The sequence below is a fragment of the Thunnus maccoyii genome, chromosome 22 (assembly GCF_910596095.1).
Source record: "Thunnus maccoyii chromosome 22, fThuMac1.1, whole genome shotgun sequence".
Lineage (NCBI taxonomy): Eukaryota > Metazoa > Chordata > Actinopteri > Scombriformes > Scombridae > Thunnus > Thunnus maccoyii.
The window spans coordinates 24,768,337-24,795,133 of NC_056554.1; the positions used below are offsets into that span (position 1 = coordinate 24,768,337).

General features: G+C 37.1%; 3 protein-coding genes across 3 annotated transcripts; 2 read left to right on the forward strand and 1 right to left on the reverse strand.

The window, feature by feature from the left end:
- The first annotated feature begins 1,170 nt into the window (after positions 1-1,170).
- On the forward strand, positions 1,171-10,339 carry fga (fibrinogen alpha chain). Its single transcript, XM_042401752.1, has 9 exons — positions 1,171-1,666; positions 3,368-3,472; positions 3,989-4,172; positions 4,874-5,019; positions 5,500-5,598; positions 6,805-6,969; positions 7,747-7,859; positions 8,226-8,737; positions 9,263-10,339. The coding sequence occupies exons 1-9, from the start codon at positions 1,610-1,612 to the stop codon at positions 9,970-9,972; spliced, it is 2,091 nt and encodes a 696-aa protein (XP_042257686.1). The 5' UTR covers positions 1,171-1,609; the 3' UTR covers positions 9,973-10,339.
- Positions 10,340-11,155: 816 nt separating this feature from the next.
- Positions 11,156-14,951, forward strand: LOC121889722 (fibrinogen alpha chain). Its single transcript, XM_042401909.1, has 4 exons — positions 11,156-11,353; positions 12,493-12,676; positions 12,765-12,910; positions 14,525-14,951. Exons 1-4 carry the CDS (start codon positions 11,237-11,239, stop codon positions 14,876-14,878), a joined length of 801 nt encoding a protein of 266 aa, XP_042257843.1. The 5' UTR covers positions 11,156-11,236; the 3' UTR covers positions 14,879-14,951.
- A 2,526-nt stretch (positions 14,952-17,477) lies between these two features.
- Positions 17,478-25,300, reverse strand: fgb (fibrinogen beta chain). Its single transcript, XM_042402042.1, has 12 exons — positions 24,963-25,300; positions 24,273-24,360; positions 23,980-24,082; positions 23,323-23,391; positions 23,012-23,126; positions 21,421-21,527; positions 21,032-21,146; positions 20,367-20,486; positions 19,847-19,969; positions 19,568-19,662; positions 18,979-19,169; positions 17,478-18,130 (listed from the first exon to the last, which is right to left on the reverse strand). Exons 1-12 carry the CDS (start codon positions 25,084-25,086, stop codon positions 17,893-17,895), a joined length of 1,488 nt encoding a protein of 495 aa, XP_042257976.1. The 5' UTR covers positions 25,087-25,300; the 3' UTR covers positions 17,478-17,892.
- Between the last annotated feature and the right edge of the window lie 1,497 nt (positions 25,301-26,797).

The following is a 26,797-nucleotide window of genomic DNA, read 5'->3' on the forward strand; positions in this document are numbered from 1 at the left end:
ATTACCTGGAAGTGACTTGCAGGGACATTTTGATAAATTAGGGTCATGATACAGTAAATATTTAAGAAATAAGTCAGAATGGCAGTCATGGTTGAATTAAAGTCCAGAAAAAAATATGCGACAGAAATACTGTCTTTAAATTTTGCCTTTATATATAATTATTTTTTATTTTAGAACATGACTGCTGCTCTCCAGCCATGATTTCAGTCCAAACTAACAAAAAAAACTTGGAAAACTTTGTATAGTTTCATGCCACAACTTCAGAATACTAATATATTAATGACAGATATTTTATTAGTTTTTTCTCCATGTTACAGTGTTTCTAGCATGTATAGTAATCTGGATTATTCCAAACCCAATCATTATTAAAAGGCATAGTTTAACATGTACTTCACACGGAGGAGCTGATGCCATTTGAAAATGTGCTTATTTGCTTTTTTGCTGAGAGTTACAGAAGATATCAATCTTGTATCTGCTCCTTAAATATGAAGCTGGAGCCAGGAGATGGTTATCTTAGCTAAAAGTCAGGAACATGACACCCCATAAAATCTAATTTTGTAGTTTTTACACTTAGGTTTTTGTACAGATAAAACAAACAAGATGCCAGGTGTTAATTTGTTTTAGAGGTGCTGGAAGACCAATAATTTATTTTTGGACAGTGCTAGGCTGGCTCTTTCCCCCTGTTTCCAGTCCTTAAGCTAAGCTAAGCTAAGCTAAGCTAAGCTAAGCTAAGCTAACCATCTCCTGACTCAAGCTTTATATTTACTGTACAGACATTGATATTCTCACCCAACACTTGACCAAAAAAAAGAGGCGAATAAGCGTATTTACCAAATTGTTCAAATATTTCTTTAACTTTTTTTCAATTACAACAACTATACAACGCACTTCATTTCATAGAAACACGTACAGAAATACAGGAGGTAAAACATGGAACCCGCAGACTTTTAGCTAAGCTAATAGTACGATACAGAAATCCCATAAAACCACAACTTGTTTTTTTTTACACTTTGATTTTTGTTAAGCATTAAACAAAAAAGATACTGTGTAATGTGTTGTTAGTCTGTAGTTTGTTAGTAACTGTCTCCTGACTCTACCTTTTATATTTACTGTACAGATATGAGTGATATCAATTCAAAGTGCTTCACTTATAATAAAACAGAGGTAAAACTGATCAAAAAATAAGTTAATAGTGACCATAAAACTAACTGAGTAAACACTCATAAATGATGTTTGAGTTTTTGATGTGATATTTGTGTTATTTATTTTCTTTGATTGATTAATTTATTATTGCGTGATGACTAATTTCTGGCTCATACTTATTATTGTCAGTGCTGTTTGTCACTATTTGCTTTAAGAAAACATACTGGATCAACTGCCAGTAAATTCTGTAGCATCTGAACTCACAGTACGACAAACAAGCCTCCGCATTGATCTGAGCTAACAGCAGAGGTTACCCAACTCTGATCTGACCTGACAGACGTTTCCAAACCCTGATGAGTCACAGCTTTGTCAAACTGAACCAGGAGGCTTAAAATGATCTGACAGCAGCTGGAGAGATTCATTCGACAACCAGACTTTACACAGAGGAAGAACAGCCGAAACAAAGATGGAACGGCGCAATTTACTCGTCTGTCTCGGTTTGATTTTTACGGCCTCCGCTCTGGTGAGTCTCACATCAGATTACACTGATATTTTTAAAGTGATAGTACACACAGAAATCAGATATATCTTGTTGAAATTATGGGACCTTTATTAACAAAACTATGCTACACATTTTCTTTTAAAAATTATTTTTATAAACATTTTTGATTTTGTCATTTTTACATTTTAGGATTTTATGTTTTAATCTTTTTTGTGTTATTTTATGTCCCATATAGCTTTTTTAAAAAATAATAATTTTTAGCTATATAGCAGTTTTCAAAACAAAGCTGCAAAGTGGTTTACAACCCAATAAAAAGCGTTCAAAAGTAATAAGTCTATAATCAATTAAAGTGATTTGATTTTCTCTCTGGCACGCTTTGCAATCTGCTCAAGAAGGGTGCTCATTTAATTTAAGACATTTCTTATTATTATTATTATTAGCCAATGTTTGGTATAGATTTTAAAATGTGTCATTTATGAAATAAGTTAATTAGAAATAAACTACATTTGAGCATAATTTATATAATAAAAATCATGTTAAAAAAAACAGTAGAATTACCTCTCGTAAAAATACGGTATTTTTCAACGTGGGTCTTATTCTCATAATTTTGATTTGTAGGTCATGCAAACTTGCAGCCTCCAATGTAGAGATTCAGAAAATGTGAATCTGGCAAAACAAAAACCAGGCAAGCAGCGTGGCTCCCCTAAAACATCTTAAATTAACTTTATAATAACCTCAGAAATTAATGATCAATTAGCGATTGTAGCAACTCGTTGGCTGTCTATTCATCTCCGGTCATCATATAAACTTCTGTTATTCATCTTTTTGTATATACCATGAGTCTATTTCAACAGAAGTAAACAGATATGTTTAGCCTGCGTCCGTCCACTTATATCCATACATATTACTGCTTTTTTTATACTGTACATTTATATAATTCAAGCAAGTAAATGGTTATCATGCTTTCTATAATAATGGTAGTTATGGTAAGTGACTGGGGAGTGGAGGAACATGAAAAAAATTAATATATTATTTTAAAAAGATTTTAGCTTTTTTACTTGAGCGTTGTCAAGCTTTTTTTGTCAGACTTCAATTATAAAGTATGATCTCCTCATAATTTGTAATATATATAATTAGAGATTTATACTTAGAGATTTCTAATAATATTTATATAACATAAAGATTTATATCTATATAATTTATTAAATTACAAATAAATTATATATACATAATTTATATTTTAAAGTTATACAGATTTATAATTATATCTTTATAATTTAGATTTGCAAAGATATTCATATAATTTAGAGATTTATTTTAAAATGATACAGATTTATACTTATATTCATATGAATTACATATATTTATATAAATGTATGCAAGAAATGCTGTAATGCTGTAATTGTTTCCATCCAGCTGTATACAGTTTTGGTTTAATGGGTTTTATGCAGCTTATTTTATGTTTTATCTTTTTTATGATTAGTGGCTTTATGATGTGTGCTACTATGTCCTTCTGTCTGTGTTATTGCTTAACATATGGTGAGAATGCATTGCAGTCGTTTTTACTTGATGATACCTGTTTACATGAAAAATCCCCATCAAAAAACTTTTATTTTAATACATTTCTTCTGCCCATAGTACCCCAAACTAAACTGAACTGAGTGGAAAAATTAACTGTGATAGTTACAGCAAAAAAAATACTGATTATTTCTCTCCCACCAGGGCACGCAACTCAACCCCAGGGGAAATCGTCCAGTGGAGCAGGGCACCAGAGGCGATAAATGTACCACTCAGAGGGAGTGGCCTTTCTGCACAGATGATGATTGGGTATTTATTGCCTTTATTCCTCATTTTCTCCATTTCTTTCTTTCCATAAACCAACAACAATAATGACGCATCACATTTTACCTGAGCTGAAATTTTAGCCTTATGATTTTAAATATTAGAGAGTTAGAACCAAAAGAAAAATGTTTTTTAAAGCAGTACCTTCAGATTCAGGGGTTAGGGTTAGGGTTAGGGTTAGCACTGATAACAGTGGCAGATTTAACCTCAAAATTCATGGTAATACTTTTGATTTCAGACAGAAGTAGAAAAAAGCAAGGTTTTCATTTCCAGGAACAATTAGCTGTAAAAGCTGTCAATTGTTAACTGACTTAATCTTACTTTTCTAATCCAGTGTAAGATTTTAGTGTTAAAAGGATTGTTATGTGAAGCAAAAACGTGTTAATGAGTAAAAAGTCCTGAGGTTAAAGCATCTTTTTCTCTTTTACTCTGAAACTTTATTCATCATCTCCCACCACTCCACTACTTGACTCTCCCTCTGTTTCTCCTGTCCTCCATCAGGGCCCTAAATGCCCATCGGGCTGCAGGATCCAAGGTCTGTTGGATCAATACGACCACAGCCACCTGAAGAGAATCGAGAAGATCCGCAGCCTCCTGGATCAGTACAAGGCCAAGCACCGCTCTGCCGACCAGGTGTCCAAACAGACCTACGACTACCTGAAGGAGAAACTCACTATTGATTCTGGTTAGTCTGTGTTTGTCATTTCTTTTCCCCAGGAAATACTTCATTGACAGCTCGAGTTTCAATTTAAACCTAAGAAAATGACAAAATTTGACAGTAAATTCATATGAACACAGAAGCTTTTTTGAACCAAACGGAATCAATCAATCAACTCAATATAATCATTTTCATGAGTAGTTTGGGCAGTTTTGTTGATTTCTACTGACTCTTAAATATTCTCAAGTCTTGCTTGTTGAGGTCTCAAAAATATTTAAATGAACAAAATCTTTGACTCTCATAATACATACAAACATGCAAAATATGTTGAGATGTGTGTTAAAACTAGAAATGGATTTGTATTAAGGTCAGGAACTACTGGAGTTAAATTTAGAATACAGTCCTGACACTGAAGCAGGTCCAGCTTTGACATTGAAACTTGTTACAGATAAACGGTTAATGAATCTGACTGTGAATATTGAACATAATATAAAAAATGCCACATTTTTTAAAATAGAGATCCTGTTATTTATAGATTCAAATTCAATAAAACAATAGAAGAAGGACATCTAAGCCTTAACTTTGTTCTTCCCCTCAAATTATAGAAAATTATTTAGGATTTGATATCAAATTCCCCATAAAGTCTAAATGCCTGCTAATTGTGCGTTGGTCTACCTGCCTGCATATTATCCCACTCATCCATTTATCCATGTTCCCTTCTCAACCAGGTAATGACAACAGCTACTACGACTTGGCCCAGAATCTGCGTCAAAGAATCACAGACATGAAGATCAAGATCGACAGACAGTTGAGGATCCTGAGTGCTCTGAAGGACCGAGTCAAAGACCAGGTCATCGAGATGCAGAGAATGGAGGTATGGAGACACATCAGGGACAAAAGTACATGTTAACATTTAAAATGCTCCAGGTTTAGCTAACCTCCCAGCAGCACACCTGAGCTTACTGAATGACAAGAAACTAAGAATTTCTGTACTGGTGGTGCGTGTAAATATATTTTTTTGTGTACCAACTTTTTTGTCCTATCTAGTTTGGTGAGGGTTCAGGAACTTAACACAGAGTGCACTCATAAAAGGAACAATAAGTATCAATAATAAATAACCTGTACCCACCTTCCCATTACACACTATACCCTTTGGAAGCAGAGATGAAAAATAAGTAAACAAATAAAAAACTATGAAGAAAAAATGAAAACATTCACAACAAATTTAAATGTATTTCAAACAAAAAAACAAAAACCAAAAAGGGGGTTTGCTCTTGCTGCAGAGCTTGTACACACATACCATCTACATATCAAACCGTTAAGTATATTTCCAACTCTTTGTCTCCTCTGTCAGGTTGACATCGACATTAAGCTCCGTTCCTGCAAAGGATCCTGCGTGAGCTATACCGAGGACCAGCTCGACAAGAGCACCTACGTGGAGCTTGAGAAACAGGTAAGGACCTAATTCACTTCTCCCTACACCTAGGAACCATTTCAGGAACATTACCTGCATTTTGAGCGGAGGAACCACGTTTCAGATTTAGTTCCTCAGCCAGAGTTTCTGGCCCCTAAAAAGTCCCAGCTCCGGTTTTAATACTTACTGAAGAGTGCAACGCTGGTGAACGAAATTCAAACATCAGAGTCAACATATTTAAGTACAACACATTACTCTGTATTTTTGTTTCCTTGTGTAAGATATTTGCTTTCAAATGTCACCATTGGGTTTTTTTTTTTCTGTTATTGGTCTAATTTGCCCAATCTTCACAGTTCCTCAGATGTGGAAATGCTAACAGGAAGGGGACTTTTGATTCCTAGTTTAGTTCCTGAGTTTAGTTTCTGGAACTATTTGGTCAAAAAGTTTGGAGTCTAAGGTCATCTTTTATAGTTTTTCTTTGATTTCACTACCAACATAACCGCAACATAAACATAACTGCTAAATTTTATACTGTAAAGCCATTTATATTTAAGGTATTTAAGTTTAAGGTAAAATGTGCAGGAAGTGAGAAAGAGGTAAAAAAATGGAATTGTATTCCTAAAAGAAATAAAATGATTGAAGTTTACAAGTTTGAATGACTTACTTTATGTTTATTTAAGCTATCTGCTACATGTTTTACACATTCAGGGAAATCTGTGGCAATAAATTCTGAGATTTATTTACAGATTTAAGAGGTGATTAAGGCACTTTTTAAAGGGGGTGTTTGTCCTCTCGGGTCTGACTATGGCATTTTCTTATCACCTAAAAGACAATTTGTGTCACTAATGCACAGTACAATTTTATGTATAAATTCAGCTCTAATTCTGATTTATAATTTTGGTTGAAGCTCTGCAGCCTTGCATCCAACACCTCAGGGTGTTTTGGTCCAATTCAGTATAATGCACTTATTTCTTTTGTTTGTGTGACTTGAGATTTTATGTACAAACCTGATATAGTTTAACAAAAAGATACTGACAGTTCTCAGCTGCTTATTTTTTGATATTATGACTGATGGGCCATTCATAAAAAATATGTATTAAAAGCTATGTGTTTTAGGGGGTTAAAGCACCAAACATCCTCACAAATCTACATTGGATTCTGTGGATACTTTACCAAGTTTCTCACATTCATAGATTGAATTATTTGGTTTGGTAAGACGACACTTCCTCTCTGTGCATTTCCCAGGTTGACCAGCTGGACACCCATGCGGCTCAGAGCGTCGAGTCTGTGGGCACACTGTACGTGATGAAGAGCAGGCAGCTGAAGGATGTGGTTGTGGACACCGTCTTCAAGTCCAAGGACGTCATTAGCGGAGCGGCAGCAGAGCAGAGACAAGACATGTTCCCTGAGGTGAGGAAGCAGTAAAAACAATGTCAATATCAGTTTTACAGTTAAGTCAGTGGTAATATTTAATTCACGTGGCATCACCAGTAGGTTTGTCCAGTCTTGGAATCCCCATGAATCCACATTTGTTATTTCACACAAGACTAACAATCAAATTATGTTGGTTTACATCGTAACACTTCATATATGTGTAAGAACAAAAAAATCCTGTACGTTTACCTTATGAAAGTTACCTGATGAATTACCATTCGTGAATTTTACATAATGAAAGTTGGACATTGTTCAAGGATAAGGCTGGTGTTCTTTATTCTTGTTAATCCCATGAAAAGAGGCTTTGATACTACTCACCTGGCAAAGATATTCAGTTTATAATTATATAAAACAGAGAAAAGCAGAAAATCCTGGCATTTGAGAAACTGGAGATAGAGAATATTGGTCATTTTGGCTTAAAAAAATGACAAAAAACAATGAATCAGTTATCAATATTATCAACATTATCCTTCAGTTTTACTGCATCACATCTACATTTATTGACATCCATTCATATCTTTCAGTTACCCTTGTATGAAGTTGTGCCAGCACTAAAAATAAGTCATCATAACACACCTTCTGAGAATATACTAACACATTACCCTCATCTACTTCTTGTTCCTGTTTGAATCCGCTTTTTGTTTATTGATTTAGAAAAAGTGTGAAACTAATGTGAAGTCTAATACAAAAACATATTACATCTAATTTCTAGGACAAATATTCATGTTAAAGTTTTTCTCCTCTATTTCTCAGGTGAAAACTGTCAAGTTGATCCTAGAGGAGGAAGGCTCCAGCTCATCCCCAGCTAGCATCTCCAAGGTCCCAGGTACTTCCTACTCTCCGTCTACATCTTCATCATCATCATCATCCGTGCCCTCGTCCTCGTCATCGTTCTCGTCCTCGACCTCATTCTCGTCCTCCTCCCATTCCTCCCAACCACCATTCTCATCCTCCTCCCATTCCTCCCAACCATCATACTCATCCTCCTCCCATTCCTCCCAACCATCATACACATCCTCCTCCCATTCCTCCCAACCATCATACTCATCCTCCTCCCATTCCTCCCAACCATCATACACATCCTCCTCCCATTCCCCCCAACCATCATACACATCCTCCTCCCATTCCTCCCAACCATCATACACATCCTCCTCCCATTCCTCCCAACCACCATTCTCATCCTCCTCTCATTCCTCCCAACCACCATTCTCATCCTCCTCCCATTCCTCCACATCATACTCATCCTCCTCCCATTCCTCCCAACCATCTAAATCCATCACTGAGCTTGGGGGACGGGGCGACGGTGAATTCTTTGGCGTGGGTGGAGCACAACCCAGTACAGGCCACGTGTCCACCAAAAGCGTCTCCTGCACTAAGAGCATCAGGAGAACCATCGTCCACACGAAGGATGGGCCAGTGGAAAGGACGGAGGAGGTGATGGAGGGAGGCCCCGAGTGCCAAGGGGCGACAGACCTCACCAAGGGAGGAATGGGCGCCTTCTTCCCCAGCCTCAGCCACGCATCCTCCTCCTCCTCCTCTTCCTCTATGTCCACCAAGACCATGCACGCCGGTGGTGCCAAGGGAAGCCTCTTAGCAGATGGCAGACATGGCTTTGGATTTCCACCCAGTGGGATGGACCTTGGCGCGTTCATGATGGCCCGCGTAGAAGATGACATGCCCGATTTCCACGCCCGGAGTGTGAAGAGCACGCGTGTCGAGCGGCAAGCTGATTATATAGGAAAAGGTACCGAATCATCGGAATAAAATCTGCCGTCTGCCCATAACAGAGCGTTCAGCTAGACAGCATGTGTTAGCATTAGCTAGCTTGCTAGCTAGCCCTATGTACCAAAAATGAGAAGTGAACAGAGTAATTGTTATTGTTTGTTGCTGGGGATTAAAGATTTTTGATTTTTTTAAAAACTATTCAGTGTGATGTTGTTAATTGCAATGTTAAGATCTACACTTTTGAAAGTATTTTATGGAAATGCAAGTCTACGAGAAAACTTCTGGGCCATTAATGCTTTGTAGTTTTGAGGAAAACAGAAGAAATACTGACATGAATAAAAATAGATAGGTGCCACAAAAACCTGCTGATCTTCCAAATGTCAAAAATGTGTTGGAGAAGGGGGCTGATTGGGGCAAGTGTTAGCTACTCTGCAGAGAAAGTGACCGTTAACGCTCCTTTGCAGAAAATTTCAACTAGCCGAGCCAAAGAACAAGCCGTTCCAAGCTAACTCGCGGTCTGCGGTGTGCCCCTCTCTGTTTGCAGATTGTGTTGAAGCCTACCAGAACCACCTGAAAGGGGAAACGAACGGCCTGTTTAAGATCAAACCCGGCGGCACGGAGTCCACAGAGGTAGTGCAGGTTTATTGCCAGCAGGAGGGGCTAATGGGTGGGTGGTTGTTAGTCCAACAAAGAGAGAGTGGTATGCTCAGCTTCAACCGCACCTGGGCTGAATACCGCAAAGGATTTGGCTCAGTCAATGAGCAGGGCAAGGGGGAGTTTTGGCTAGGCAATAAGAACCTCCACCTGTTGACTAATCAGGGTGAGACCATGCTGAAGGTGGAGCTGGAGGATTGGGAAGGGGGCATAGCCAGTGCTGAATACATAATCAGGGTTGGTTCTGAGGAGGAGGGATACCCACTGCATGTTTCTGGGTACACTGGGGACGCCGGAGATGCTCTGGTGATGCCTAAGTCTGATATGGCATCTTACCTGTCGCACAACGGGATGAAATTCAGCACCTTTGACAGAGACAATGATAAGTGGGAGGAAAATTGCGCAGAAATGTTTGGGGGTGGGTGGTGGTACAACAACTGTCAGTCAGCTAACTTAAATGGGATTTATTACAGAGGTTCATACAACCCAGAGAAAAACACGCCATATGAGATTGAAAATGGAGTCATCTGGGTGACGTACAAACCAGCCACTTATAGCCTGAAAACTGTTAGGATGTTTATCCGACCAGCTGCTTTTTAACAGGACATAGAGAAGGGGAAACGTAGGAAAAACCTGTCAAATAAATCCTTTTATGCAAGGCACAAAAAACAAGGGAATAAAATAAGAGAAGTAAAACAGAAGAGCCTGTAGTGACACACTGAACCCCAGAATAAATAAATATTTGAGGACAAAAATCAAAGGTGGTTTACAGCCTTTCAGACCTTGCAGACTGTTGATCTATTCGTAAATCATTATGGGATTTCAAAATCATGTCAAACAGTGTCAGTGTGTTAATGTGTATTTTTGTTGAGTCTTATTTTTGTCCACACTTTGTGTAAACGTCGTTGACCTGTTTGCTATCGTTATCTAACCAGTGTTCTTAGAGTGACCTTATGTTCTCCCTGTTGCCCAACTCTGTACAGAGCAATGACTGAACTCTACTCAATCAATAAAGATTCAATGTTCACTTCAGATAACCGTGTTTTGTGGTGGTCTTTCAGTGTAAAGAAGCACATCATGTAAAAACTAAAAACTGTACTTTCCAGATAATATATTTATATACTACAAGACAATTGAAAAATTTACAAAATAGATTTTGTTACAAGGTAATACACATGAAAATAAAAATATAATCATTACATTTGGAAACAATCTTTATTATCTGTAATGTAGTTTTTTGGGGGGAAAATAACATTTTATATCAGCAGATCATCAGCTTTAATTAAATACAGCCTATGCTTAATGTGTACAGCTTTTTAAATGTGTCAAATTCACCAAATTTACATAAATTCCAGTGAAGCTCGGCACTCCAAGGTTCTGTCTGAGGTCCCATTTTGTTTGCCTGACATATGCTTCCCTTGGGCAGATACGTAGTTTTCATTATACTGCTGCTATGCAAACGATATTCAGCTATACATCCCTAATCCCAAAAAACATCATCAAACTACACGAACCTACACTCACCGAGCACTTTATTAGGAACACCTGTGCAATCTAATGCAATCCAATACAACAGCTCAGCCATAAATTCTACTATGTTAATGGAGTGGACCAGAATAGAGATTGAAGAGAAACAACAAATCACAAAGTTTTAAACCTTCTTCATCATTTTCAAAAAGTAATCATTAAAAAAAACATCCAGTGTGACCTCTATTCTGTCCAAACATGACAGAGACAAACACACTGTTACTCCACACTACTGCCAATCACATTTCATATTTGCAATGACATGTTTGAATTAGAGCTCAGTTGAAGGTGAACTCACCACAGACATGTTTTTGTTTGTTTTTGGTCTACAGTGTGTATGAGGCCGAGGCAGCAGAGTCAAGATGGCCGACAATCCCTCAGAACCACCCGGGCATACAGGAGGCTAGGCTGTCGAGCAAAATCAAGCAGCCCTCTGTGTTCAGATGATGACTGGGTAAGAAATATGTAAACACACACACACATAGTTGTGTTTCCATCATTTCAGAGGACATTACATTGACTTACATTCATTTCCTGGAGACTTACTATAATCTTACCTTAACCTTAAACAAGTCTTCACCCTAAAAAACATAAAGATTTCTGTTATGGGGACTTTCTTTTTCTTGAGTCCCCACAATGTGTAAAAAGATTTATGTCCCCACCTTGTACACACACAAAGGCAAACAACACAACACAGTTAAAATCTGATATTTAGTAAAAAGTTACTTATTTATCTTTTTTTTTTCTTTTTCCTTTATTTATCCAGATAAAAAGTCTCATTGAGATTAAAATCTCTTTTCCAAGAGAGACAAACAATATAATCAGACAAATACAATGGTCACACACTACACATGAGTGAACACAATATCCAGTTAATATGCAACACAAGATTATGGACAAAATCCGGTTAAGATGTATAAACAGGTCTGATTTTGGAAAACTATCTTAACAAAATTTATGAGCAACCACATTGACCAAGGGTACTATTTTCTCTATCCTTAAAACTGACTTTGAATTGATATCAGCAAGATTATATACCGTACATGAACCCACAAACATTCATTCAATCAATCAATCAATCAAAGTTTACTTGTATAGCACTTTTTGTTCAGGGTTTTACAGATGACTGACAAGCTGACTATAAGAGTACAAATGTAAACAGTAAAACAATTTGAGACCAATGCACACAAGAAATAAAAATAATGAAAATAATAATGATAAAACTATTTAAATAGGTTAAAAAATAAGTAAAGATGGATTAAAATAAAAACTACATTAAAAAATTATATGACAATGACAAATAAAATACATAAGAATGAAAAAAAACATTTTAAAACATGATTACAATAAAATAAAAGATTAAATCAAATACATAATGGCCAAAAAACACCAAACTGTTGATACAAAGTTGGAAGAAAACTATTGCATAAAATATCACTGCGTGTTGCAGCATCATTGGAACAAAGGGTCCTAGACCCAACCATGAAAAACAGTCAAGGTTGCCCACATAATTTTGGCTATATAGAAAAGGTCTCCAACCTTTGTATACACAGTCTCAGATTGACCTGTAAACCCTCACGTTCTTCTCCAAAGGATTTTAAGTGCCCCTCTGGCTGCAGACTCCAGGGTTTGATCTTGCAGATGGAGAATGAGGTGGAGAAAAAACTGAGAAAGGTGTGTAAGACTGCAAAGATGTATGAAGACGCAGCTGAGAAGTCCATGATGACGATGACAAACATCTACAACTACAACCGGAGAGTCCTAGTCAACAGACACAGTGAGTCTCACTGGTGATGTTTGGTTTGGGGAGTTCTTGACAAAAGAAGAAGTTACGCTGACTAATAAATGCTGTACTTCTTCTTCAGCGTCGGATCTGAAGATTGTGGATCATGCCGAAGGATTGGCCAGAAACCTCACGTCACTACGGAAACGATCAGCCAGCCTGTCGCTGCAACTCAAGGAGCTTCACGGCGACGTTCAGGAGCAGATCAAGGAATTGTACCGAAGCGAGGTGAGGTGTGAGGAAAGGTTAGAAAACCGAATGTGTCAAGTCTCAGTCAAAACAAGTAATGTCAGTAATCTCTAGCTTTGACGGTGAAGGTCATGCCCTTCTCTAATGACTTGCCTTGAGAGACGGCCTTAATGGCGTAGCTCCTGCTCTGTTTAAAGGGGAACTCAACCGATTTCCCTCCTCTTTTAAGCCTGTGTGTTTTGTGTACTTTTTCAATTGTTCCTCATTAAATGTGGCATCCCACAAAGGACAATTTTAGGCCCATTACTTTCCTCTATGTATACAGTGCACTTCCATTTATCTCCACTAGGGCTGGGCGATTAATCATATTTTATTTTCAATTACAAATTTGGCTTCCAATGATTATGAAAACAAGAGAATCGAGATAAAACAAGTATTGTGCTGCAGTCTGTTTCGCAGTGATGCTCTGGTTTTGTCTTGTTATAAATCCAGCACATCGTGTGTCGGAGCAGCCGGACAGCGCAGTGGGAGACAGACAAGCAGAGTTTTATTTTTCTAATAAAAGACAATCTTTGGTTTTTATTTCCAGTTATCATCACAAAGTTGTCTCATGTTATTCTGAGCTGCAGTGATGGAATCAGAGTGTAAAATCATCCACACTGTCAATTATTACTCCATTGATAAAATCAACTTAAATAATTCAAATGCAGCTAAAATCATCATTATGTGTTTAGTCTCCTAAACAATCTCTCTGTTGGTTAGAAGCCGTGGTCTAAAACCAGAGTGGAAATAGAAAGTCTCAAACAATAATATGTTTCTACTGACCTATAAAAATATATATATTGATCTTTTTTACTTGTCACTTCATTGTAACTCAGGACTTTTGTCCATGTTGGGATCCTGTAGAAATGATGATTGCTAACCTGATCCAGAGCAGGTTAGCTGTTCAGTGTAAGTTACCATGGCGATGTCCCCCAGTGAGAAGTGAACCATCGTCGTAACCCTGAAAACCCAGAGTTAAACCTGACTTTATCTCGCTGACCCCAAATCCTGCTTCGTACGACAGGCTGCTGGTTACTCAAGTGTATGTAAACACACTGCAGGATAAAACAAGTCAAGGATTTCTGTCAAACCTCTTGTTTCTCAAAGTACCATGATAAACAATCATTTTAGTATTGATCAAAATGCACAACATGCATCTTAACAATCACTACAATAATATGATCTCAATTATTTATTATTTTTATATATTATATGTTTAGTATTTTTCAGTAAGTGGTGGAAGTGCACTACAACATAGTTGATCTTATTTATTTTAATCTAATTCATCATTATTATTATTATTATTATTGTATTATTTATTTAAAAAATATATAATTTATTTTATTTATCTATTTTTTTATGTATGTATTTATGTATTTGTTTTTCTGTTGAATTACATTTAAAGTTCAAGGAAATCCACCTTTAAGAAGACATGTTTTTTGTAAAAGTTCAATAATTGCATGATGTTTCCAAAGTCACTGACTAATCGTGTTAAATAATCGTGATCTCAATATTAACCAAAATAATCATGATTATGATTTTTGCCTTAATCGAGGCTTAATCTTCTTTCCGCTGCTATTGATCACCTCACCATCTTGTTTACTTTATCAGGTGGACATTGACATGAAGCTGCGAGCCTGCCATGGCTCCTGCCGGTCGGCTCTACCGTTCAGCGTCGATCATCCCAGCTATCAAACGCTCCAAACTCACATGGACCAGATGGACAAGACTATGAACCAGAAAATGAAGTCTGCTACGCCCCCTGAAGTCATCCCACATATCAAGCTGCAGCCTGTAGACGTTGGCATGGCACCGTCTCCAGAATATAAGACCATCCCGACGGTTAAGAGAGAACTGCTGACGGAGTTTGAGGACCTCGGACAGAATCAGGTTGTTCTGGAGGAACTACTGGAAGAATCATCTGATTTTGAGTATCTTGATCTTGCAGAGCTGGACTTGGAATAGTTTGACTGAGGAGGGTTTGACAGTTAAAGGAAGGAAGCAACATGTTTCTGCAGGATTTTTAATGTCAACAGTACTTTGTAACTTGGTTTTTGAAAAGGCCTTTCCAAATAAATATAATTAATGTTTTTATTTTTGTTTACAAGGTTATAGTTTGTTTACAGTTTGCAGTTCATGGTTACAGTTTAAAGTGCGACAGAGTGTCTCTGATGAATATTGGAAAGTTTAGAGTACCATTTTTGTGCCTAATGAACACCTCCTTGTTCAAGAAAGCTGTGGCTAAGTGCAACTGTTGCCATGTTGATGGTAGTCCGGATTTTTCTAACGTACAGTATTTTATGTGGATATTTAATCTCTACAGCAAACGAAAACATTTTTAGAAATTTGAAATCCATTTTCAAAAAATCACATCAAAATAAAATGTAAACAAAGCAAAATACTGTATGAAATCACAACCATTTATAGAGGTATTATGTAAAGTGAACTTCACTTTCTATCATAGCTGCAATGTTATAAATTTAAATACCTTTTGTCTTTATTCCTCTATTAGCCGCCTGTAATATAATGGTTAAAAGGTAAAACTTTATGAAATATTAGTTATTCATTAACCATTACCATTAACTTCAAACTAAAACAATTATGGTTGAAACACACCTCAAACAGCATTTTTCCTCAATTTTGATGACTTTTGGAAGACTTTGAATATAATAATGATAGACTTTACATATTAACCATGTATTTTCTGTTCTGTTTAGTGGTGTGACAGAACGTAGTTGATCTCCCCCCCCCCCCCCCCCCCCCCCCCCCCCCCCCCCCCCCCCCCACAGTTCAGTATGCATGTGAACCTCAGATTCATTGCAAAATTTAATGTCTTATTTGGGACAAAGTAAACAAACTGCTGTAAGTACAAGTCATGGACAGACAGCGTGTTGCCTCTAACAGGTCTGAAGTGACAGCTATGTTAACATGCTGTTTAATGTGCTGCAGCTAAGCACCTAATTAGCTATCTAGCTGCTAACTAATGTTAGCAGTGCACTTTTCCCCAGTGATTGTTTGTTTGGTGGCTCGTTCAACAACCTAAGCTGCAGGACAAGACGTGTTCATGTTTTTAAGTTATCGGGTTTTGATGATGTGGACACAGGCTGTTGTTTCATTCACTACAATGTCTAAAGGAGGAAGGTATCATGCCTCATATTGCACTTTAATTTAACAATTGAGTATTGAATATTTTGTATATTTTAAGATTTTATTTGAAAATTGGACATCCTGAATGTTGTTTTCATTTAATTGGCAAAAGTTCCTTGCTTTAAGTGTTTTACAGAATAAATGGAAAGCAAAGTTATATTTGTCTCCCTTTTTATTTTTCTGCCACTCCAAAACATCGGATCCGTTACTCAAAACCGTGACACGATCCAAACTGAGTTTTGTGATCTGTTGCACCCCTAGTTCTGTTCAGTGACTACACTGATTTGAATATTAGCCCTGAATTCACAGACTCCTCATTCTTCCTCCGTTACATTATTTATTTCCCCGTCTACATGAAAAATCATCATTTCTGTTTGTATCCAACTCACTGTGTGTTTTTCTTCAGTCATTTTAGTTGTAGGATCTTAGAGGCTGTTTACATGTTGTTTTAAAATGCGTTTTGGTGATACAAATACAAGTGGACAGCTGAGACACAACACATCACAGTGTGTCTTGAAGGTGTCCATCTGACCACTTGAGTTACCACAGATTCCATTATTGCCTATGTCACTTCCACTCAGAGGTCAAAGGGCCCTGTGTACAGTTTTTACGTCAGTCTGTCACCAGAAAAGCTCCAGATTTGTTTCACACGGGCTAGCTAAGAAAACAAAACTGTTTCAAGAACTAATATACATGTACAGGCTATTCCAACTGTTAAGATTGGCAGGGCAAAGTCATTTGGCATTGGTGCGCTGTCACCAAAATGACAACGTCCTGCATTGATGATATATTTTCCTCTTACATCCTTGCCGGAGATGCATTAGGACGCATTAGCGTTTGCGCTGCAAAAGATATGTGGCCAAATGCATCCAAGACCACTTTGGTAAGTGGTTTGAGGGATCAGATCACAGTGCGTCTTGGTGGTCATTTATACTTGTATTTAGCGCTGTCCACTTGTGATCTGATCACCCAAGGCGCATTTTAAAACCAAGTGTAAACAGGGTCATGGATCAGGATAAAGCATTACAGACACAATTTTGTTACCTCTGCTAATCCTAATCCTATGTTGTCTGTTTCTTATCAAATTGTTCCTCATTACCAAGTTTATGAGTGACAATTTCCAGTGGAAAAAAGGAAGACCTTTAAATTGATAAATTTCACCTGTATTGACCACCTACACTGTGGTCAGTTCTTACTTGTCTTGAATCCAAATTTTCTATATTTCTCTGTGATACATTTTTCTGTTTCATTTTCACAAGTTGGAGCAGGGAGGATTTAGTTTCTTGTTCAAGGGCACTTGAGGAATGGAAATAACCCAACCAGTCAAAGCAGATGGCCGCCCACCAAGAGCCGGGTTCTGCTTGAGGTTTCTATTGTCCCTGAAGTGCAGTGAAATAACAATCAGACCAGACAGAAATTATGTTCCTCAATGTGTTTATTGAGTAGCGGAGGACAGTTGGCATCAACTTGTCCTGGTAGTGCACACTGAAGGCTTCACATATAACAAGAAAGGACAGATCACAGTACATTTACTCACAACCAGTCAGGTTTCTCTCTTTTTCTGTAGACATGAGTTTATTTGACATTAAGTTTAATGAGCTTAATGCTGCATATAACTTTTCTCTTACAATTTTGTTTTCTATATCTTCAGTGTTTTTATTTCTTACTTATAAGTTGTGTGTAACTGTGTTGTGTCCATCAACATACAGGTTACTGCCAAAATGAAAGAAACACTTAAATATTGTTTGAAAATTACAAATCATAATTCTGGTGGCTCAGTTTGTCTGGTGGTGTCCTGTACGTGTTATATGTGCCGAAACCCTCCGACATGTTTATCTGGCGGTCTTAGGAAAGTAAGGCCGGACCTTCATGCTGATGGCCTTGAGCGAATACCAGCTTCCCTTCCAGTTCATCCACACCACACCGTCGTCTGTGCCATGCTTGGCCATATGGCGTGTGTAGGCTCCACCTATGTAGTATCGGCCATTGGGATTGGCAGAGTGGCAGCGGTTGTACCACCAGCCGCCTCCGTCCTCCCTGGAGCACTGTTTGGAGGGATCGCCAGGGATCCTGGTTAAAGCAAACAGAGACAGAGATAAGTCTGACACTGACTTATAAAATGACTGCATGAAAACAAAGCATTTCACACAAACATTTGAAACAGTGGTATTTTGTGGCAAAATCTTTCATGGCAAGTTCAAATTAACTTTAACATGTGAATTCGTGCCATTGAGAAATGGAAAACAGTCTTGACAGTGCTAACCTGGGAATGAAGCTGTTGTCATTTATCAGACTCTTTTATTTAACCCTGCTCTGCTATAGAACAAACAGCTTCACTAAAGATGTTTTTAGACAATTATGAGACAGGACGACCATGGTGGTAGAAATATGTCTCTTCATTAAACAGTGTGAACTTTTTGTAGTGCCTTTGTTCGTGAAAAGATCCTATAGTGTCGGTGTGAAGTATGATTGTTGTCTGTCAGGAGCAAAGATGGAAGTGGCACAAAGTTGATATGGAGCCTGAAACAGGGTGGTCAGGGTGAGTGTATTAAAGGAGTGTGATTTTGACACGAGAGACTACTGTTCACTTCCCATTGCCGACCCACAGTCAACTTTGTTTTCTTTCAGTCATGAGCATAATCGTTCTCTAACCTTAACCAAGTAGTTTTTGTAACTAAATATTACCAAACTTTTACTGTAGAGGTAACACGTCAGAAAACTGTCATAAACATTTTTGTAATGATTTTTGACTAATAAAATATGCTGATAAAAGTTTGATAAGGGCATCATATCAGAAAACACTCAAATGGGTTGTTTTGTAAAGCAAATTATGTATTTTGTTGGTTTGTTTGGAGGACTTGTTGGTTTTATAACCGTTACCATAATCTTTTGAACATGCTCACAAACAGGACACCTACCAGTTGTCATTGTCTCTGTCGTAGGTGCTGAACTGCATGCCGTTGTGTATGGTCATGGTGCGGTTTTCACCAAAGAGTTCCAAGGATCCGTCCAGGAAACAGTTGCCAGCGTTACCGGAATAACCATCAACTGCCATGATGTAGTTGGACGACTCTGATTGGATGGTGAAGTGGCTATACTGGGCGTGGACCTAAATGATAGAAGAAACCGTTGGAAGTTGTCTTTCCTTTCTAATAGAGACTTGAAGAAGGGGTAGGGGGAAAACTTGTATTTGCTGATTAACTTGTCAAGTAAAACCATTATAAAGGTATAAGGGTGTAAAATAAAATCTAAACAGGATGTTAGGGGTAGCACATAGTGGAGGATTCATGTAATAGTCTTAAAAGACATTAGATTGTTCAAAAATCTGCAATTCATTCATTGTTTTGAGTATTTACATGCTGGCATGTAGTGAGTAAACCATGAGGAATCCAAAGTTTTCCATGAAACAGGATCATGTGCATCCATAGGAAACCAAAACTCATTTTTAACAAGATTCATGTCTTTAAAATCCCATCCAGGGCTGACCTAGAAGTCTTCATGACTCACCTTGGCTCCTGTCCAATCCTCCATCTCAATGAGAACCTCAGTGGGGCCCATCTTGGTCACCTGACTGATGCGATCGTTACCCAGCCAGTATTCACCTGTTACATGATGGAGGAGAAAGGTATGCTAGTCAAGCACAAATTACTGGAATAATGCAGAAATTAAGTCAAAGTTATACAACATACATGTTTAAGATAATAAAATGGTTTCCATCCCACTAGGTAGGTTGTGCCTCATTCAACACAACCCCTCGTCTCTGGTTTTATATTGTGAATGTCTTACCAGGAGTTTGGCAGTGACCCTTGCCGACATCAAAGGCGATGTTTCCAAAACCACGTCGATAATCGTCCCAGCGTCGGCCGAAGTCGACACTGCCATCAAGCCTGCTCTGGATGAGAAGCCATCCTGGGAGAGTAAAAGAGGCTCTCTTAATGTACATTGAAACGTGCACTTTTATGCAGATGATACTGTTTTATACGCTAATAGCAATTACAAATCTAAAGTCTGCTTTTGATACATTTAAAATCTCTCTTCAAACATAGACTTGTTTTAAATTCTGACAAAATAAAATGTATGCTATTCTCAAGAGTATCCAGCCATTTGCCCATATCCATACCCTTCAGGGCTCTCACATTGTTAAAATTTTATAAATACTTGAGAATCTGGGTCAATACTAGACTGGCTTTTAAAGCCTATGTGGAATACCTGTCAAGAAAACTGAAGGTCAAAATTGGATTTTTGTACAGAAACAAATCAAGTCATTTAAGAATTAGTGTATGTGGCCTACAATTTATATTCTTACCTCCATTCTGGGTAGTCTGATCACAGAAGACCTTGTATGGAGGGTAGAAGGCATCGGGCCTGATAAGATACATCTGGGAGTCTCTTCCTCCACGACGGAAGACGTCCTCGCACTCCTTGCCTGAATCATGCAGGAGATGGGTTAAACACACAAAAATATCTGTACATGTATATACTTTTAGATTGTTGTATGAAGGGCTGACAAATATACATTGAAACTGATGAATATTAATGATTTAGATGTCTGATATGTCCCGCCAGTGTTCCTAATATCTTCCGTCAAAGACCACAGAAGCAATTCGCAGTTTAAGTAACTTTTGTATCTGGGGTAAAATAAGAATGTACACAATCTACTTTATTGACTTCTGTTGTATTTTTACCAATGGGTCCTAAAGATGGCGATATTGGTGGGTTTGTCTGTTTATTTGTCCGTCCAATACTTTGGTCCAAAGCAAGGTAACTACTGACCTTATTTCCCCATTAGTATAGATACCTGATGGTGGTTATGTCCTTATCTATCAACACATTTATCACAGCATTTATAGATCCCATTCCTGTTCCCTAGAGGATCAACCTTTCATTTGATTGTGTCCACTAAAACTTTCATAGTGTGGCATTTAATTAATGTTACAGCCTCTAGGGGGCACTAAAAAGCCCCACACTTACCAGACACGACAGGTATGGGACATTTGGTTGTGCATGGCTCCTTGCATGCTTCCCTTTGGGCTTGGATGGCCTTCTCCAGCTTCTGGATCTTCTGCCTGATCTTGTCCAGGACCCCCTGTAGTCACAACACATTATATTGTACATTAACAGTGTTTGCGGTCTTGAGGTTGGATACTACAGATCTTGGGATCTGTTGATCCCTCTCAAGTGATGTCATTGAGTTTTGACTGTTTTTGGGATTGATTTATATGCAACATTAGACCTTTACAAGATGATACTTTATTACTTACAAATAAAAAAGAAACATTTTAGAATTTTAACATAACATAATAACATAACATCAACATACACAACGTTTCCTTTGTTTGAGCTGTATCATCTTTACTTACACTCAGTATTCTGATGTTGGAAGGGAAGACAGTGTCGACTGTGTTCTTGATGTAGGCATGTTGTTCCTCCACTTGATCAGTGTACTGACTCATCACCCTGCTGTTGTCTGAGAGGAGGAAAAGATGGAGGAAATTAAGGGAAATATAGAAAACAAATTCTAAGATATGAGAAAATGTCTTTATACATGATTACATTGTACAAACACAATAAGCGCACAATAAGTCCATGTTAATGCTTTATCCAAGTCTCCCTGATATTTGACGTAATAGTTCTAGAGCTGAAACAATTAGTCATTAACATCGTTTTTTCTAGCAAGAAATACCAAAAATTAATTGGTTTTAGCATTTCAATTCAATTTCTTTGTTTTTGCATTTTATATCATTATAAACTTTAAAAAATATCTTTGGGTTTTGGACTGTTGGTCGAAAAAAAACTAGTAATATAAACATTTCACATTGGAATTTAGGAAATTGTGACAGGCATTTTCACAATTTTTGGCATCTTACAGACCAAATATTTTCACTTTTGAGACCGCAAACTGTTTTTTGTGCACATTTGGGATTTGTGTACATCAGAATCTTTAATAAACATTTTCATTTTTCACGTGACAGGGTTGCCCCTTCAGGCCATTTTTGTTTGCATTGGCAGTAAAACCTATAGCACTTAAAACAAAAGGCTCCATATTTTGGATTGAAGTTTATGGTCCGAACATAAAAGTATTGTCGGCAGGGATGATGACAATGATGCTGATGATACACAGAAACAATTAATGTGATGGCAATGGTGATGTACAGTAGCCATCACCATTATAGATACAATACAGGTAATTTTCTTGTTTTAAGCTTGAGCAATTTTCAAATTGTTTATTTATTCTTTATTTTTAGGGGTAAAAATGATTTAAAAAAGGAAGAATCTAACTGAAAAAATACTTTTTGCTGGCAGTGAGCTTCCACTTCTGTTGTAATAGCCTTTTTGGAAGAACCATCACAAAAAAAGTTATACCCAATATATTTTGCAAATTTGGAACAAATTTATATGTTTTTTTAAAGACAATAATGTTTTTACCCCCAAAAATATTTAGCTTTTGGAATAATCAAAGCTTTTATAAAAAAAAGTCTCTTTTATAAAGTTTCTCATATTATTGTAAATAATTGAAAAAGAAAAAAAAGTTGTCTTTAACTTGAAATTACAGTATTTGGTTTATATTTATTTTAAGTTTCATTTAATCCAAATGAAATTATCATCCGTTATTAATTTATCATTGGAAACTTTATTATTGATACTGTATATGATATGTTGTTGACATATTTCACATTTTTGCATGCTTAGCTAACCTGCTCTGCCCTGACTAAAATACAATACAAACAATTAATTGTAATTTATTGATCAGAAAATTCTTAAGAAATTACCAACCTGTAAAGTAAAGTGTTGACTTTTGCACCTTTTTGGAATGGCAGACTAATTTTTCATTCCAAAGACCACAATTCACCAACATCATCAGGCTGATGCAACATTAGGCCATCATGGTGTATTATCTTTTCTTACTATTCATGGAACAAAAATCATCAGGCATGCTTTTTCATCACTTACCACCGATAACTCTCTGTCTCTCCCTCAGAGTGAAGGACATGCTGTTGACATAGTTGTAGATGTTGTTAGTAGAGCGGGTCAATTCATCCACCTGAGGCTTGAGTTCAACGATGCTCTGTGAGAAAAACAACAGATCAGTCAATTCAGTTCATTCAAATTTTGACCAATTTTGACACAGAAAATCTTAGTTGAAACTGATTTCCAGCCTGATTTGTGGTCCCTACAAAAGCTCTTGTGACAAGCTGAGACAAGGTAATAAAAAGTGAAGGGAAAAATAGAAAAATAGAAAAAGCAAATGAGCTTTCATTTACACTCTTGACGTTCCTCTCCTGCTTCTGCAGCATGGTCTTCAGCTCGCAGCCATTGGGACACAGAACACCCTGGTGGACAGAAAAACGTAGTTACTTTTCTGTACATCTGTGACTAAAATACTTTTAAAACATTTATTGTTCTTTTTTCTCCTTTTATATCATCGCTCACTATTCCAAACAGGAAATAAGTTTTTGTTGTTCTATCTTTACTTGTAGAACCATTTACTGGCAGTTCTGAATACTTTACATTAGCACTTACACCAGCATTTGTCACTATTATGTCATTACTGCGGAAGAATTAAGCACAAAAAAGCATTTTCCTACTTCAAAGACGCTCCAACATAAGAGATTTGAATGAAAGTGTTGCTCTTTGGCAGCAGACTACAGACTTCATTATCATGAAACGACAATCTGAACTAAAATAATGAGGGATTACTAATGTTAAAGGAATTATGGAATACAAAAAGTTTAATTTCTGTCTGTTGATTTTCATTGCATCCTAAAATGAATTGAAACCACTGGCTGTCTGGAAGCAAGCGGTCTACAAACTAATGGTATGCTTTGGAAAATGGTCAGCAGTACTGTATCATCTATGCATTCTGTCGTCACTGAACTACTGAACTAAAACATGTCACATCCACGGCTGGCTCCTCCTACCATCTCCTCTGAGGCGTGTGTGCATCCTCCTGCCTCCGGCTGCTCCACCTTCTCCTGGGCGGTTGGTTTTCCGCCTCGGGATTGGGTTTGGCGTTCACGGTATCTGATCACAGAGTGAGAGACACTTCACCAACATATCAAACACACACTGAAAGACACTGATGACTAATTATCATATGAAGTCAGATAGTGTTTGCAGTGTGGACGACTGCATTAGAATGTATTATAATTGTCAGTCTATCTTTCTTTCTTTTATTATTGTTTTTTTGTCATGTGTCTTCATGTGAACGTACCTGCCGGTGCCGCTTATAGGGGGTGGGTTATGTTGGCTAGGGGTGTACCTGTCCCCTCCCCTCGAAAGTGGACGGTGACCACGAGCATGTAGAGCCTGGGCATGCGATGAAACAAGAGGAAAAAAGACATGATGAACGACAGAAGTAAAGTAATGACATAACTAAAATAAGTGAAGCATATTTGTTCTACGTACCCCTCCACTTCCCGCTGCTGCGCCCGTGGGGTCCTATAAAAGGAAAACAACAGGAAACTTCTGTGAACACACTGGAAGATAAATATAATTTTTTCTATCATGTTTGAGATTGTAAATGGACACTTTATGATGTGAGTTCTGGTGCTTTTGGTGCTATAGAAGTATTGATTAGATTGTCTTATAATATATATATATATATATATATATAATCACACAATGATTAACTTAATTGGATATTTGATTGGTATATAATTCAAGAATGCTATTTCTAGCATTATGATGAATACAGACTTTGAATCTGCTTCCTGATTTTGGGGAACACAAAAACTAAAATAACTAAAAAGTCTGATCCTTCAAGTAAAATTTCAATAATATATATTTTAATAATGTTTACTCTAAAATATTCAAACTCTTGGCTGTCATTCCATCAAATAGACATTTTGTGGGTAATAATATGTTCACATGTCCTCGATATTCAGTCTGACAAATTCGGTATCTTTTGAAGTGTTTGGATATTGATAATAATTTCGTTCACTCACCAAGCCATAGTCATCATAGTCCAGATCGTCCTGAGCCCAGGCAACAAACACACAGAGACACAGCAACAGTAGCGTCTTCATTGTCTACTGTCAATAAAGTTACTTTTCTCAAATTCTGGTCAATCACTCCGCTGTCTTCAGTGTGCCTTCACCTCTTTTCCTGTCCCTCAAATGTGATTTGACCAAGTATTTATCCTCTGTCTGTCTCTCTCTCTCTGTGTGGATGTCCTCCCCCAACTTTTATTGATCTGTGGAAATTGGTCAATACCTGCTGGGACAGTTTACCCAACCTGAGTCATCGCTTTACATGGTCAAGCTGAGGTTTGTGAAGGAACAAAAGGGCAAAAACAACTAAAGAGTTTACTGATAAGTCAGAATTTACTGAACATATGTCTATAAGCAGTTTCCAGTTAGTTCCATCTCCAAAATGTAAAGAAACTGAGAAAAGCAATATTGTTTTTCAGATTAAGTTCTGAATTATGTATTTAGTTTGAGATGTTTTTATAAACCCAGGGGTTGCAGAATTGTCTTAAACATTTAGCTGGTTTAAATCAGGTGTAGGCAATAATCATGAAGAGTTAATCCAGGCTGGAAAATATGTATATAAATAAATATATTATATATATATCAACCAACAAAACAAGTAAAAGATTCAGTATTTCTCAATCAGAATTGTACTCCTGGAATCATGTTTAAACAATAAACTACTTGTTGGGAAATAATCCTTCCTGATTCATGACCTGAGACCAAAGAGATCAAAAAAGCTGCTGATAATTCTCACAACTGGGAACCTGAAACTATAAAATGTTGGTGTTTTGATTGAAAAAACAACTTGAAATGATTCATCAATTATAGCAAAATAGTTATTGATTAATTTTTCTATTGACTAATTGATTGATCAGCTAATTGTTGCAGCCCTAATAAATACAATATGTATAAGAAAATGAAAAAGTATATGAGAGGGCTACAATGAATTATGGCTTGCTTGGCCCCTCATACAGAAGTGCATTTAAATTAAGAAGGATGGGTCATGTGATCTAAAGGGGTTAATTACTTTACCTCTAATAAAGGCATCTTTCAAAGATTTTGAACATTGAGATTTGCTTGATTTATTATGCTTTTCTCTTTAGTTAATTGTTATTATTATTATTACTATATAAATGTTCTCTGTGTAGGCGTTGCAGTCCATCATTTTCAGGAAAAACAGTTGAGCAATGGAGCGACTGATGTTTGTTCCGAGTCCAAAAGGGTACGAGGTGCCGCGTTACGAAATCAAAGGCCTCAACAGACACAAATGCAAACATCAACTTGTACTATTAAAGAAGTGTGGACATTTATTAACTTAATGTTATACATTTATGATTTATCAGCCTAAACCATAAGCTGCCTAACCAGTAATTCTGACATCTCACCGTAACATCAATGTATGTTAAAAGGTTTCAGGTTCAAACTTTAACACCAAAAGCAAATTTAATCCCATGTGTCTCCATAGCGTAGGTGTACGAACAGACTAATGTCCCCATATTATCAGCGTGTGAACAGAACATCATCTGACTCATTTTCAAAACCAAGGCGTCTTATTTGTGAGTCGAACTGTAATGACTCACCTGTGTGTCACACATGTGCTTCTAAATCTGTCATCGTGTTTATTATCTCTTGTTTTTGCTCATCTGCTGCTGAGTGACAAACCTGCTTTGTTGTTTTGTGATATTAGTATCCTATTAATGAGATATTCTATATCTAAAAAACATAAAAGTTCATTTAAAAAAAATATAAAAGTTCACTTTATTAG

What these genes read in the sequence shown, in the direction of transcription:
- fga (XM_042401752.1), top strand. Translation starts at nt 1,610, where the DNA reads ATGGAACGGCGCAATTTACTCGTCTGTCTCGGTTTGATTTTTACGGCC. An exon ending in TTTTTACGGCCTCCGCTCTG is followed by an intron (nt 1,667 to 3,367) that starts GTGAGTCTCACA and finishes CTCTCCCACCAG; the next exon opens with GGCACGCAACTCAACCCCAG. An exon ending in AGCTGATTATATAGGAAAAG is followed by an intron (nt 8,738 to 9,262) that starts GTACCGAATCAT and finishes CTCTGTTTGCAG; the next exon opens with ATTGTGTTGAAGCCTACCAG.
- LOC121889722 (XM_042401909.1), top strand. Translation starts at nt 11,237, where the DNA reads ATGAGGCCGAGGCAGCAGAGTCAAGATGGCCGACAATCCCTCAGAACC. An exon ending in TGTGTTCAGATGATGACTGG is followed by an intron (nt 11,354 to 12,492) that starts GTAAGAAATATG and finishes TCTTCTCCAAAG; the next exon opens with GATTTTAAGTGCCCCTCTGG. An exon ending in AGGAATTGTACCGAAGCGAG is followed by an intron (nt 12,911 to 14,524) that starts GTGAGGTGTGAG and finishes TTACTTTATCAG; the next exon opens with GTGGACATTGACATGAAGCT.
- fgb (XM_042402042.1), bottom strand. Translation starts at nt 25,086, where the DNA reads ATGAAGACGCTACTGTTGCTGTGTCTCTGTGTGTTTGTTGCCTGGGCT. An exon ending in CCTATAAGCGGCACCGGCAG is followed by an intron (nt 24,083 to 24,272) that starts GTACGTTCACAT and finishes CTCTGTGATCAG; the next exon opens with ATACCGTGAACGCCAAACCC. An exon ending in GACAGAGACAATGACAACTG is followed by an intron (nt 18,131 to 18,978) that starts GTAGGTGTCCTG and finishes TGCTTTAACCAG; the next exon opens with GATCCCTGGCGATCCCTCCA.